Source organism: Mirounga angustirostris, unplaced genomic scaffold (assembly GCF_029215605.1).
Source record: "Mirounga angustirostris isolate CCGP_5_RB_7025 unplaced genomic scaffold, mMirAng1.0.hap1 SCAF_17, whole genome shotgun sequence".
Lineage (NCBI taxonomy): Eukaryota > Metazoa > Chordata > Mammalia > Carnivora > Phocidae > Mirounga > Mirounga angustirostris.
The window spans coordinates 10741502-10755971 of NW_026991725.1; the positions used below are offsets into that span (position 1 = coordinate 10741502).

Genomic DNA, 14470 nt, shown 5'->3' on the forward strand with positions numbered 1-14470 from the left:
CCGACTGAGCCGTCCAGGCACCCCTAATGAAATATATTAAGCCACCCGATTCCTTTTACTTTTGAAATTGGACACTAGAACATTTAACATTACATATGTAATGCCTGTTTTTACTGGACGGTGCTGCTCTGTGGAATACCTTTACATTTTAATACAATATATTTAATAACTATTAACAGCATGACAAAAGACAGACTTTTAAGAAGTAATCACATTAAAGACGATTTAGTAATGTGTATTTAATGCAATAGATTTCATCTAATCTCAGTGCTGCTGAGGATGGATGCATGTTTTAGTATTAAAATACCTTTTAACAACCATACTAAGAAAAGATAAATGTCATTTTGCTGCAGAAGAACAGACAAACACAGTAAGACATCCTGTGTAAAAGCCTGAATTTAATTCACTTACGTTATGAATTCTGATTAAATCATGATCAAATCTACTTAAATATAATGCTGAATAAAAATAATAATCAACAGTTATAATTATTTCCCCAAACCCAAATATTCCTTTTTAAAATTTATTTTTATTTTTATTATTTTTTTTAAAGATTTTATTTATTTATTTGAGAGAGAGAGAGAGAGAGAGCACATGAGACGGGGAGGGTCAGAGGGAGAAGCAGACACCCCGCTGAGCAGGGAGCCCGATGCGGGACAATATTCCTTTTTTTTTTTTTTTTTTTTTTTTTTTATTTATTTATTTGAGAGAGAGAGAGAATGAGAGAGAGAAAGCACATGAGAGGGGGGAGGGTCAGAGGGAGAAGCAGACTTCCCGCCGAGCAGGGAGCCCGATGTGGGACTCGATCCCGGGACTCCAGGATCATGACCTGAGCCGAAGGCAGTGGCTTAACCAACTGAGCCACCCAGGCGCCCCTATTCCTTTTTTTTAAAATAAATTATTTTCTAGCATCCAACTAACAAGCTGCCATGTCCAGTCTGACCAGGCTGATGCCATTAACCTGCTATCATTTAAACTAACGTCATCTCTGCTATGACATTTCTGGAAATCTTTTTTCAACTCTATCGCAAACAAAGAGCAGAACTTGCTCACTAGTGGAACCCAGTATCAGTGATGATGGCTGGCATACCTACCAGCTCTTCTTGAGGTCTCACTTAAGGAAGTTATTTATAATATTTTCATCTAGCCTGGCCACTTGTTTAATCCTTCGGGGCAGAACGCTAAGGTATCCAACATGTCATTCTGGTGCCTGCAGAGGCCAGTAAGTCCTGCCCAGAGAAACAAGAGGCCACAGGTCAGAAGCATGGGCTCTGCAATCAGACCAATTAGCTCAAATCCTAACTCTGTATGGGCTGTGTGAGTTACTTCTCTTCTCAAAGCACTTCACAGGAATCAGCTCATCTAATCTGATATCAACCCTCCGAGATGTGACTTTTATGAATATATGCGTTTCACAGCTGAGGAAACTGAAGCACAGACGTAAACTAACTTGCCCAAGGTCTCCAGGTGGGTAAGTTAGTGTCAGGCTTCAAACCTGGACAGGGAAGCTCCAGAGTCTGTGGTTTTTGTTCTCTCTGCACGTAAACTGCTTAGCAGTGCCTGACAGTGAGAGTTTTATAAATGTTATCACTATTGCTATTAATAAAGATCACTCTCTGATTCTGACCACATCCCTCACATATTCATGGTCACAGGAAAGCCAGGTGAATATGGACAACAAAACTGCAAAACAATGCAAAACATATGACCTTTTTTTAGAACTTTTTTTTTTTAAATGTAGGCTCCAAGCCCAGTGTGGAGCCCCAAACTTTTTTGAGGGGGAGGGAGGGAGGGAGAGAGAGAGAGAGTGGGAGAATCCCAGGCAGGCTCCATGCTCAGCACACAGCCAATGTGGGGCTCCATCTCACAACCCTGAGATCATGACCTGAGCCAAAATCAAGAGACACTCAACTGACTGAGCCACCCAGGCGCCCCAGGCCCAAACTTTTTAATTCAATAATTAATTTGTAGTAATTTTAGTCTCGTAGAACTGCATAAAAGAGAGAGTTCAGGGCGCCTGGGTGGCTTAGTTGGTTAAGCGACTGCCTTCAGCTCAGGTCATGATCCCGGAGTCCCAGGATCGAGTCCCACATCGGGCTCCCTGCTCAGCAGGGAGTCTGCTTCTCCCTCTGACCCTCCTCCCTCTCATGCTCTCTGTCTCTCATTCTCTCTCTCACAAATAAATAAAATCTTTAAAAAAAAATTAAAAAAAAAAAAAGTTCATGCATACATACCCTTGCCCAGCTTCCTCAAAGTTAACAATTTACATAAACATAGTGCAATGATCAAAATCAGGAAATTAACCCTGGTACAATACTACTACCCAAATTATACAGCTTTCAAATTTCACCCATTTTTACCCTAGTGTCCTTTTTCTTTTCCAAGATCCAATCTAGAACCCCAAACTGTACCTACTTGCGATGTCTCTTTAGTCTCCTTCATTCTGTGATAGTTCCTCAGTCTTCCTTTGTTTTTCCATATCTCACTACAGTCTACAAAATAAAGTCCAAATTCTTAGCATGGCCACGACCTAGAACTCACCTACCCATACAGCCTCATCTCCTGCCATTCCCCCATTCACTTTAAGTTTCTTCCAAAACAAATTAAATTACGGTTCCCAAAATGGCCATGTACACTCTCAAGTCTTTGTTTTTGCAAACGTTATTCTCTTTGGCCTTTCACTGGGCTGACTCTCCTAGTCTGCTCAGTGTGGAGTGTGGATGGTGTCTTAGACGAAATCTTCCTGAGCAGCCTGCACTCCCTCAAGGGCACTCAGGTGACCCCTCCACCAGGAGGACCTCCACCACAGCGCTTCCCACACAGCATCACTGTCTGCTTATTGCTTGCTAGCCTCTTTTTTTTTTTTAAAGAGAAAGAGAGCACACATGGGCAAATGGGGAGGGGGCTGTAGAGGGAAAGGGAGAGAGAATCTTTTTTTTTTTTTTTTTTTTAAGAATTTGGCAGCTGTCCTCAGACCATTGTATTTCTTTTTTTTTTTTTTTTTAAGATTTTATTTATTTATTTGACAGAGAGAGAGAGAGAGAGGGAACACAAGCAGGGGGACTGGGAGAGGGAGAAGCAGGCTTCCCACCGAGCAGGGAGCCTGATGTGGGGCTGGATCCCAGGACCCTGGGATCATGACCTGAGCTGAAGGCAGACGCTTAACGACTGAGCCACCGAGGCGCCCCAGGGAGAGAGAATCTTAAGCAAGATCCACACCCAGCATGGAGCCCAACATGGGGGGGGCGTCCAATCTCACAACCCTGAGATCATGACCTGAGCCAAAGTCAAGAGTCTGACACTTAACCAACTGAGCACCCCAGGCGCCCACTGCCATCCTCTCCTGAGGACAATGCTCCTCAAGGGCAGAGTGGGTCTTAACTGGCACCTAATACGGTTCCTAGAACTTCAGAAGATTGATTTATCTGAGAGAGAGAGAATGAGCAGGGAGGAGGGGCAGAGGGGGAGAATCCCAAGCAGATTCCCCTCTGACCAGGGAGCCCGATTCGGGGCCCAATCCCACAACCCATGAGATCATGACCCCAGCCGAAATCAAGAGTCGGAAGCTCAACTGACTAAGCCACCCAGGCGCCCCTCCTTTTTAAATTTTAATTAACCACATCTTACATTTTAATGTTTAGTCCCATTTAAATAGAATGTCTCTCACTTGCCTGTTGCCAGAATAAGACTTTAAATGCCTCTGGTTTTATGGGCATGTGTGAATCTAAATCACTATCAAAATGCTACAAAACCAGATGTATATACTTGCAGTGACCATACCTCTAATGAACAGTTTAATGAAATTAGTTTAATAAATTAATATAAGAAAAACACTTGCTATTAAAACAAAATCCTGTTTTTTTTTCTTTCAACTTAATAAATAATAACCATGATAAGTATATTTTGATTTGGGAAACAACAGACTCATGTCCTCCTAAGTTATCTGCCATGCTTGAAAAATACTCACTTTTCCAACACTCACCCAGACTTCTAACACTGTTTTATGTTTAAGGTTATAGCCATTTCTCCTTACCTGGTGAGCATGTTAGTTTTAATGACATAATCATCCAAAAACATCTTCTGGCTGACTAATGTAAGGTTGGAATTGTCTTAAAATATAAGGGAGCACAATTCTTGCCCTCCAGGGGCACACACATATAACTACTTGTCCCAATACAAAATTCATAACAATAATGTAGAAAAGGGATTTTCTCCTCTCTCAATTCTTTTGAAGATGGTATCTTTGCAAAGCAATACCAATAGGTAAACACAAGAGAAACCAAGGAAATTAATACTTGCTTTTTTTTTTTTTTTTTAAGATTTTATTTATTTATTTGACAGAGACACAGTGAGAGAGGGGACACAAGCAGGAGGAGTGGGAGAGGGAGAAGCAGGCTTCCCGCGGAGCAAGGAGCCTGATGCGGGGCTCGATCCCAGGACTTTGGGATCATGACCTGAGCCGAAGGCAGACGCTTAACGACTGAGACACCCAAGCGCCCCGGAAATTAATACTTTCGAATGCTTACTACGTACCAGACATTTATACATCATTTTAACCCTCAAACCAAATCTCTCAAGTAGGGATTATTATCGCTACTTTGTAAATGAGAAAAGTGAGCTACAGAGATAAAAGAACAACCAAAATCATACAGCCAGACAGAGCCAGAATTTGAACCCAAGCCTCCCAGGATTCCAGGGTCCTCCCTCTAGAGAACATTTATCGTCTCATAAAGCCACAATTTTAAAAACACAGCACTGGAGAAAAATCATCTCAACATTAAAGAGTAAGTTTGGCTCTCAAGTCTATGCTCTTAACCATCCCACTAAAAACAAACCTGGAGAAGTATGAAGACATGGAAATTCCAAATATGAAAAAAGTTAAACAAATTGTAACAATTTAACCTGAGATTTAAGAAAGTGACTTTGCATAAAAAGATGGTGAAAAGCTGTTCTGCACTTCTGCAAAGTTAGAGAGAAATACACATTTCTTGGTGAGTTTGTTAAAAACAAAAACAGGTTAATCAAAGCAGTTGTGAAATCTGCTTCTCTGAAGTTACTTAAGTATGAGGCAGATCCACATTTGTCTAAAGGGAATTCAATGACAGGCAGGCTCTAATAGGATGTGGAATTAGCTATCCGTCTAAAGTGTCCTAACACAATGAGCTTGAGTTTTTTTTTTACACGTGCACCTCAATTATAAGTAGTTTCTTTGACATGGAGGCTTTGTGCAAATGATATTACATAACAGACATATAACAAAATATTATCTATCTGTATACCACACATAATACTCACACAGGATTGAGGGTTTTCCTATAGTCAGAAATCTGTTTTCTCATAAAAATTATATTTCTCTGGGTGCCTGGCTGGCTCAGTCAGTGGAGTGTGCGACTCTTGATCTCGGGGTTGTAAGTTTGAGCCCCATGTTGGGTGAAGAGATTGCTTAAAAATAAAGTCCTAAAAAAAAATTCTATTTCTCATCTCATTTAAGCACATTGTTAACATTCTCCGGAATCCTTCATTTATATCTTCTTAGCATAGCACGTACATGTATGGCCTCATGAAAATGGACCAATATAATCCTATTTTAAATAGGCATCCAAAGTGAAATTGTTATATTGTTCTGTAGAAATTGCTTTTTAAAACTAAGACGATTTCAGGGTTCCTGGGTAGCTCGGTCAGTTGAGCATCCGACTCTTGATTTCAGCTCAGGTTGTGGTCTGGGGTCGTGAGATCGAGCCCAGCGTCGGGCTCCAGGCTGGGCATGGAGCCTGCTTAGGATTCTCTCTCTCTCCCTCCCCACTCCCACCTTCTCTCACTCTAAAAAAAAAAAAAAACCAGAAAAACAAAAACTAAGACAATTTAAACCATCTTATTTTCTTCTTATTTCTCTTTCAGGAAAATGCAGGTGTTATTTAACCCATCCTCTTACAACAGCAGAACAAAAAGGAACTGAAACTATAGTACTTCCATTTTAGAGTAAGAAAAATTGAGTCCCCCAAAAGCCACAGATATTATTATCATTATTTTTCTGATCCTTAAAAAGAAAGTCTTTTTTTTTTTAAGATTTTATTTATTTATTTGACACAGAGAGCAAGAGAGCACAAACTGGGGGAACAGTAGGAGGGTGAGGGAGAAGCAGGCTCCCCGCCAAGCAGGGAGCCCGATGTGGGGCTCGATCCCAGGACCCTGGGATCATGACCTGAGCCGAAGGCAGACGCTTTACCATCTGAGCCACCCAGGTGCCCCTATTTTTCTGATCCTTAAAAACAGAATCATCAGAAGAAATAGAGAATTGACATAACAGCCAAAATATAAGAGCTGTAACATGTTAAAATCTTTTCTAAAAAGTAACTCACCGGAGTTTCCTTCCTTTGCTGGCTTTCCTATCTACTTTCTTGTGGATTTTGCTTCGTAACTTCTGGATCGCAAGCCACTGCCTGGGAAATTCACAAGCAATGTTATGCATCATCACTAACAGAAATAGTTATACCTATTGACAAATTGGAATTTTTCTCACTAACAACCCTGCAGAAAGACATCATCAACACACAACAAGTTCCTCAAGATAGTCTGGGGCCAAAGCGACTAATCAATTGAAAAGGATTTGTGCAATGGTAAAAAAAAAAACAAATGGCAGCTGGGAAATTCTACAGCGAATTTGGTTAACAATGCTCCTTAGTATCTAGAGTTGCTGTTGACAGGCACTAAATCTCTCGCAGTCCACAGGAAAAGCCAGCAAACTGAGTAGAGCTGTTTGGGTTTGCTTTCAACGTTTTAGCTGTGCAGGATGTTCTATTGTTATTATTGCAACTGCTGTTCAGTTTGAATACAGGATTCCTTCAATTTTCCCTTTGTTAATACCGAAGTGCTTTTTCTGACACTTTCCAATGTTTGCTAATTTTTTATAATTATCCACTACTGACATTAGTTTTGCGGCCATTTTATTTATTTAATTTTCATTTCATCTGTAGTATTTAAGAATGTGCTGCTGAGAGGTAAGGGTTCTTTCCCAATATAGTCTCAATACGATTGTCACACCTACAAAAAAGTACCAGTAATTCTTTACTACCAAATACTGAGTCAGTCTTCAAATTTCCCAGATCATCTCACTTTTACAGTTAGTTTGTTTGAATCAGGACCCAAACAAGATTCACATATTCTGCAGTCATTTTAGATGAAAAGGAATTAATTTTTCAAATAATGGATACTAGCTAAGAAAAATCTTCATAAATTCCTCATATGAACAAATGTGAAAAAAAGGAGAAACAGCAGCAGCTAGTCATCTTACCTGACTCAGACAACGAAAACTCAACATCAGAAAAAAAATAATCTAGGGAAATCCAATTACTATAATCTTAATATAATCTTAATTACCATAATCTATTTTATTGTAAAGCCAGATAAATGTACAATATAATCACCACTTATATGCAATTGGCTATATCACATTAAATTTATAGTGAACAGCTCTCTATTGCATTCCAGAGATACACAAAATATCAACAATATCCTATCCTAAAACCCAAATAATGTTTTACTCAAATAAAATTATTTCATCAACACAAATTTTTCATTGCATTCTCAGAATGCTGCTTTGCCCGCAATCCCATTCTGGCACTTGCAGCTTTTGTTTCCTTTCATGCTTTTGCAAAGTATGGCTCATGGCTATTTACATGTACACTGTTCATTAGGTAGCACTCTAAATGCCCTTTTTATTTTCCAACCACAGGAGGAAGCATACACACAAGAGCCTTCCTTCACTACTTTACATTCTACCCTGACATCTGGGTAATGCTGCCACGTTCCATTTCTAATTGTGCCGAGGCTTTTACTGAAGGGTGGAGGTCTAAATTAGGGCAGACTCAAACAAAGCAGATTCAACTATGAGGAAGGAACCTGTTGTGCACCGTGCCACATTCGGACAGCTGAGAAACACATTTGGGTGGTTGCTTTTTATCCAGTGGTCAGAAATTGATACAGATACAATCATAGCCCAAATCAGAAAGCAAAGAGCCTAAGAAGGACTTTGAAAAACAAACCCTAAAACAAAGACATAGAGGTGTTTTATAATCTCTTATTCAACTGCACTTAAGGCAAGGTGTAGGGTAAACAGTTAGGATTTCCATCACTTTGTCTTTCTAGCTCTTACTGTCTTAACTTTTTTTTTTTTATGTTGCTTAACTTTTATAATTACAGGGCCAATCACTGCCTTTGCGGCAGAATTAAGGGGACTCAAAGGGAGAAATTATTATATAGGCTGCTTTCATGAAGAGAAAGCCATATCTAAATTACCTTCCCATGGCCACCTGATCATTGGGATCCAAGGAGCTGGTCTTCCGTTCTATGAGTTCTCGAAGGAGCTATGGGAAAAAGAAAAGCAACTGATTTATTTATCATCTCCCAGCACCAAGTGACTTTAAAAGGGCACAGGAGGAATTCTGAATGGCATAGTGACAACTCTAAAACTACAATCAATAGGGGACAACCCAGTGGCAAGAGCATGACTGAATTCCCATTAACCCTTTCATATCTATATATCTTTAAAAAGGTGGCTATAGCAATAGCTGAGAACAGAAGTCCATTTGGAAGACTTATTGTACTGCAGTTCATTTCAAATGGATCAAAGAGTGTGCAACATTCCCTTCACTGTTTTTATGATTAGTTTTGTCCACCTCATCGATACCATTGGAAAATCTTTAAAAGGTCAGGTGGGAAAGGCTGTATGGCAAAAAGGAAAATGCATCAGCTTCTCACCAATAGGATAATGGTACATGGTTAACTTCTGACCTGTAACCTCCAACAGTCAGGAAGGTCTTCCTCAGGCAAAAGCCTTTATTACATATAATTAAAAGTGTGAACTTCATTCTCTTGCTTTCCATGGCTGGTACTCTACCATGCTTACTATGAAGAGATTTAACCATGTATGACACCAACACATTCACAGCCACGACAATTTTAAAAGGGATCCTGACAGAAATCATATGTGTGTGCTGCCAATACAACAGAGAGAACCAGTCTCTCTTCCCATACAACGAACTCCATGGGCACTCTGAATTACTCTCCTACTCTCCTCTTAGTCCTGGGCGGTCCACTACGACCAGAGTGTAAATCTATACCTTTTACATAGACTTAAGAATTTGCACTGGATCTTAAAGTCCTTGGTGAAGAGAAGTAATGTTTATAAGTTAAACATTAGGTAGGGGTGCCTGGCTGGCTCAGTCGGTAGAGCACGTGACTCTTGATCTCAGGGTCGTGAGTTTGAGCCCCACGTTGGGTGTGGAGCCTGCTTAAAAATTAAGAAAGGTTAAACATTAAAGGAAGAGAGTTTTAAATTATGATAATAAAACTGGATACATCTCTCCCATACAAGTGCTTTGGGCAGGGAAATAGCAACAGAGATTAAAATCCCAAAAGTCTTCTGAGGGAACTCTAAGGGGAGACACTAAAATAATCCTGCTCATCATCTGTCAATAATACAGATTTGACTTTAAAACTTGTTTCTTCACAAAAAAAGGTAATGATTTTGTAGGTGAGGCATGGTAGCAATCTGTATTGCTGTATTTCACCAAATTAAACAGCTGAAGTCTGTGGGAGGATAGAGAAGGAAGAATAAATTCCTATGAAAGTAGTTCACTCTCTAATTTTCATTTGTTTATGTAAGTAGGCACTGGAAGAACTAAAACAAATTTACAGAAATGTTCATTTCCATATAAGATGATCTTTATTGCAAAAGGGAAAAGGGTATCTCAATTGCAATTAAAAACCCTCCTATGGGGGCGCCTGGGTGGCTCAGTTGGTTAAGCGACTGCCTTCGGCTCAGGTCATGATCCTGGAGTCCCGGAATCGAGTCCCACATTGGGCTTCCTGCTCGGCAAGGAGTCTGCTTCTCCCTCTGACCCTCCTCTCTCTCACGCTCTCTGTCTCTCATTCTCTCGCTCTCAAATAAATAAAATCTTTAAAAAAAAAAAAAAAAACCCTCCTATGATGTTTCTTCATTTGCTTATTTTGGACATTATTACTACAGCAATTACGTTTAAAAATGCGGGGACCAGAGGCCACTGGTTTATTATCACTAGAAAACAGCCAGCTATTTCTCTACCCTGTTTATCTGATTGATTCCCAACATCTTTCTGGCAGCCAATCTATCAGTTTATCTCTGCTACTTCATCACAGTCACTTCTGGCAGCTAAATACAAGATCCAAATCCAGTGTTACACAGACATACGACACAGTAAACCCGTGTAGCCCTGCTCCTCTGTAAACAGCTGCCCTGAAGGCTGAGCCAAAATGGGCTCCTGGTTCCCAGTCAATGTTCTGTCAGAAGCATGGCGGGGGTGGGGGGATAAGGTGGTGGAAGGGGGAGAGGTGGAGAAGAAAAACAGAAGAAAGAGAAGAAAAAGAAAATACAAAAAGGGACGGGAAACAATGGAGTGGCTGCATCTCATTGCCCTTACCTTGTTCCAGCCACAGAAGAAATTGGAACAACAGTTCCTGGTTTTCCTAATCGCCTCTGATCCCTTGAGACTGGGGCTGTCAAGGCCACTGGGAGCAAGTGCTCACGGAAGGCTGCCCCAGAACAACAGGGGTGATCCTCTTCAAGAAAGCCCCATATGCCCTTCCGGAAGGCTGGAAACTGGAGCCGCACGATCACCGTGGGTCTGTTATGTTTGCAGTGGTCCCGCGATTCAAACACCGAGTTGGTGCAGCATTTACTTTCAAGCACTCTGTACTTTCCATATTCTGGGCTGCATTATCTTTTTTTTTTTTTTTTTAAGATTTTATTTATTTATTTGACAGAGAGAGAGACAGTGAGTAAGGGAACACAAGCAGGGGGAGTGGGAGAGGGAGAAGCAGGCTCCCCGCTGAACAGGGAGCCCGATGTGGGGCTCGATCCCAGGACCCCGGGATCATGACCTGAGCTGAAGGCAGATGCCCAACAACTGAGCCACCCAGGCGCCCTGGGCTGCATTTTCACCACCCAAGTGCCCTGCACAGCTACTCTCAGTCATTCGTGACAAGGAAGATGGTTTTACCGGTCAATCTGGCCAAGTCTGCTTTATTCAGTATTGCAGATCCTGTTGTATGTAAGGTAGGAATAAGAAAGTAGCCAGAAAATACAAGTAAACAAACTATTCCTGTGGCTATTGCTATTTCCCACAGCTAACACAATCAATGGGTTTTAATTTAATTAGAAAAACTGCTTTCAGGGGCGCCTGGGTGGCTCAGTCGTTAAGCGTCTGCCTTCAGCTCAGGTCGTGATCCCAGGGTCCTGGGATCGAGCCCCGCATCAGGCGGGAAGCCTGCTTCTCCCTCTCCCACTCCCCCTGCTTGTGTTCCCTCTCTCGCTGTGTTTCTCTCTGTCAAATAAATAAAATCTTAAAAAAAAAAAAAAGAAAAGAAAAGAAAAACTGCTTTCAAAAAAGTTACTAAAAAATTAAGCTTTAGCGGGCGCCTGGGTGGCTCAGTTGGTTAAGCGACTGCCTTCGGCTCAGGTCATGGTCCTGGAGTCCCGGAATCGAGTCCCGCATCGGGCTCCCTGCTCGGCAGGGAGTCTGCTTCTCCCTCTGACCCTCCTCCCTCTCATGCTCTCTGTATCTCATTCTCTCTGTCTCAAATAAATAAAATCTTTAAGAAAAAAAATTAAGCTTTAGGAATATTGCTGAAGAACTTAATTTTGCTTCTTGGTTCAATTTTTATAGCTTAACTTTATGAATAAAGTTTTCCATTAAAATACAGGTTTCTGTTACAGTTACTGGAGCTTTTTATTTTTCGACAATAATGACACAATATTTGTAATTTTCTTTGTGACTCGGAAAATGGAGACACGCATGAAATATTTTTGTTCTAGTCTGTTTTAATTCCGGGGTCAGCTCACAAAAGCTTGATTGTTTCTCTAGTTCTAGGGGAAAATCATAGATGTTAGGTCTCCAGGTCAGCCCACAAAAACCTATCTAACCCATAACAATATACATGAGGAATAGCCCTGATGGTACTGTTCAGCATCTAATCAGCATTTGTAATACTTTGTCTAGAAAAATGCATGCCAGAATCAGTTAAAAATGGCAGATTGAACACATTAGTTTATCTCTTCTCCCTTCCCAACCCCTCTAAAAGACAGGAGAGGAATAAAACAAATGTATTAACCCACAAGAAAGAAGAGCAAGGGAGAGTTAATGAGAGCAGATTTTCATAAATTTTTCAAAGACAGTCAGGAGATGGAAGAGTAAGAGGCAGTTATCACCCAAGTGCCCAGAGGGAATAAAGGTGAGGGGGGACCTAATTAGGCCCACAGAGTCCCTGTGAGGAGTGGCTCTGGCAGCGGCGGCTACCACCGAAAAGGGAGAAGTGGGAGGGACAGCGCCACTGGGCCTCTCCACGATCCCACCAGTGACCATCCCCCCCCGCCCCTCTCACCAGGAGAAAAGAAGTTTTCTTCTCTGGAAAAACTGAGCCCCAGAAGCTCCAGACAGAGGGCTAGGAGGCACAGAAGGCTGGGATGAGGCAGAAGGGAAAGGCGCCATGCCGATCTCTGGGAACTTCTGCCTCCTTCCCTTACCCTACACACAGAATGCCAGCAGCCTGACACAAAATCTCCCAGGCAGGAGAGCAGAGGAGTCTCTCGGAGAAACTGCATGGTTGATCCCTCCACTCCCCGGAAAATATCTCCAAGTTCTGCCCTTTGAAGAGTATTCCAAATAAGATGTTAGTTCACAGCGCAGTTATAGTTAACGGAGCCAAAAAGCTCTGCTCAGGTTTCAGAGATACTCCGAATGTTTTACTACTAAATATGAAGAGAGTTAAGGATCACTGGCACCTGAGGAAAGGCTCAGACAGACCAAAGCAGACAGAAGAGGGGACCGCAGAAAGCAATGAGGAAAACAAAAGAAACCTAAGAAAAGAAAGAAGAATGGATACCCTTAGAGAAGTGAAAAGAAGATACACTCCCATAAGAACAGGAGGATGTGAGAAAAGAGTAAAACAAGAAATTAAACACAAAACAGAAAAAAAATTAAATTTCAAAAGAACTGGAAAATAGATGTACAAAAATCCTTCAGCCATGAAACAAAAAGGCAAAAAGATAACATGCCCTTGCTTATTTGTAAGAGAAGAAAAAAATCTAGAGGACAATCCAGAATGTCAAACATCCGACTAAGAAAGGCTAGGAGGACATAATTAGAGAAACAGTAATGAAAATCTCCCAAATAGAAGGACAGGAATGAGCCTACAAAAATCTAGTACAATGAATGAAAAAAGACCTTTCCCAAGACACATCAGCATGAAATGTGGAACACTGGAAGTACAGAGAAGATCCTAAATACTTACAGAAAAAATAGGTCACATATAAAGAGGGTGACCGTATGTCCCAGTTTACCCCAGAGAGTCCTGGTTTACGCCTGTTGTCCTAGTATTCTTTCAGGTTAGTACCTCAAATGTCCCAGTTTTGGCAAGAAATTATATAGTCACCCTGCATATTCAGAAATGAAAACTAAGCGGGACTAGACATTTCAATAGCAATAACAAGTAGCGGAGGACCGCAGGGCAATGCCTTCAAAATTCTGAAGAAAAGGACTTTCAACCTCAAATTCAATACACAAAGGATTAACCAAGTATGAGAGTTACATGGAGACATCTTCACACGTGTAAAGAGACTCAACGATTTACTTTCCACGTGCTCCTTCACAGGAAGCTGTGCCTCAGTAAAATGAGTGCATACAGCAAGAAGGAGAAAGACGTGAGATGTCAGAAAACAGGTCTAACTCAAGTAAGCAGCAAAGGCAGGTCCCAAGACTACTGATGGCAGAAGCCCAGAGAGCAACTGTTCCAAAAAGGAACAGAGTCGAGAGCCCTAGAAATAAGGTCACCAGGGGAAAAAGGCAGAGGGAGGGGGGAAATGATAGGTTAGTTTATGTATTCAAGGCATTCGGTGTGTGTGTGGGAAAAAAATAGCAGGAGGTACACAGAACACTAAGCATATCTTTTGAAAACAGGCATTATTCGCTCTAGGGAAAAACAAGCGTGTAAGGAAATATAATCATAGTACATTTACTTAGTCATAATATTATAAACACTGACTCTTCACAAAACTGTGACAATAAGTACACCAGGAGAACGGAGAACAGAAGCGTGGAGGCAGAAAGTACAGAAGGGCTAGCACCTCACTGCCATTAAGGGAAGTCAAGAGATGATTTGATAAATGACTGAAATTGATACAATAGTAATATAAACATACTACTTGAAACCTAAATAAAGTATAAAGTATTGGAAGTTTTTGCCCTCCAAAACTTCTCAGCAACATAATACTTTACCATTTCTTAGATACTGCATGACCCAAGAAGAATTGGTCAGGACTTATTTGGCAATGTCCAGAGTATACAGTAGTCCCCGCCTTATCCCCGGTTTTAGTTACCCGCCGCCAACCGCGGTGCAGAAGCAGATGACCCTCCTTCTGACGGATCATCAGAAGATC

The 14470-nt window shown here is 41.2% G+C and overlaps 1 protein-coding gene across 7 annotated transcripts in view; it reads right to left on the reverse strand.

The window, feature by feature from the left end:
* AATF (apoptosis antagonizing transcription factor) overlaps positions 1-14470 on the reverse strand; it is a 101228-nt gene that overhangs the window by 26289 nt on the left and 60469 nt on the right. For 3 of the 7 annotated variants that reach the window (XM_045889328.2, XM_045889327.2, XM_054510927.2), the window contains exons 9-10: positions 8296-8363; positions 6360-6440 (exon numbers count right to left, since the gene is read on the reverse strand). The exons of 3 other annotated variants lie outside the window; for them this stretch is intronic. In XM_045889328.2, coding sequence (XP_045745284.1) covers positions 6360-6440; positions 8296-8363 — 149 coding nt within the window. Of the gene's footprint in view, positions 1-6359; positions 6441-8295; positions 8364-14470 lie in introns of those variants that run through there. One more of the 7 variants, XR_006793288.3, reaches the window with a different exon arrangement.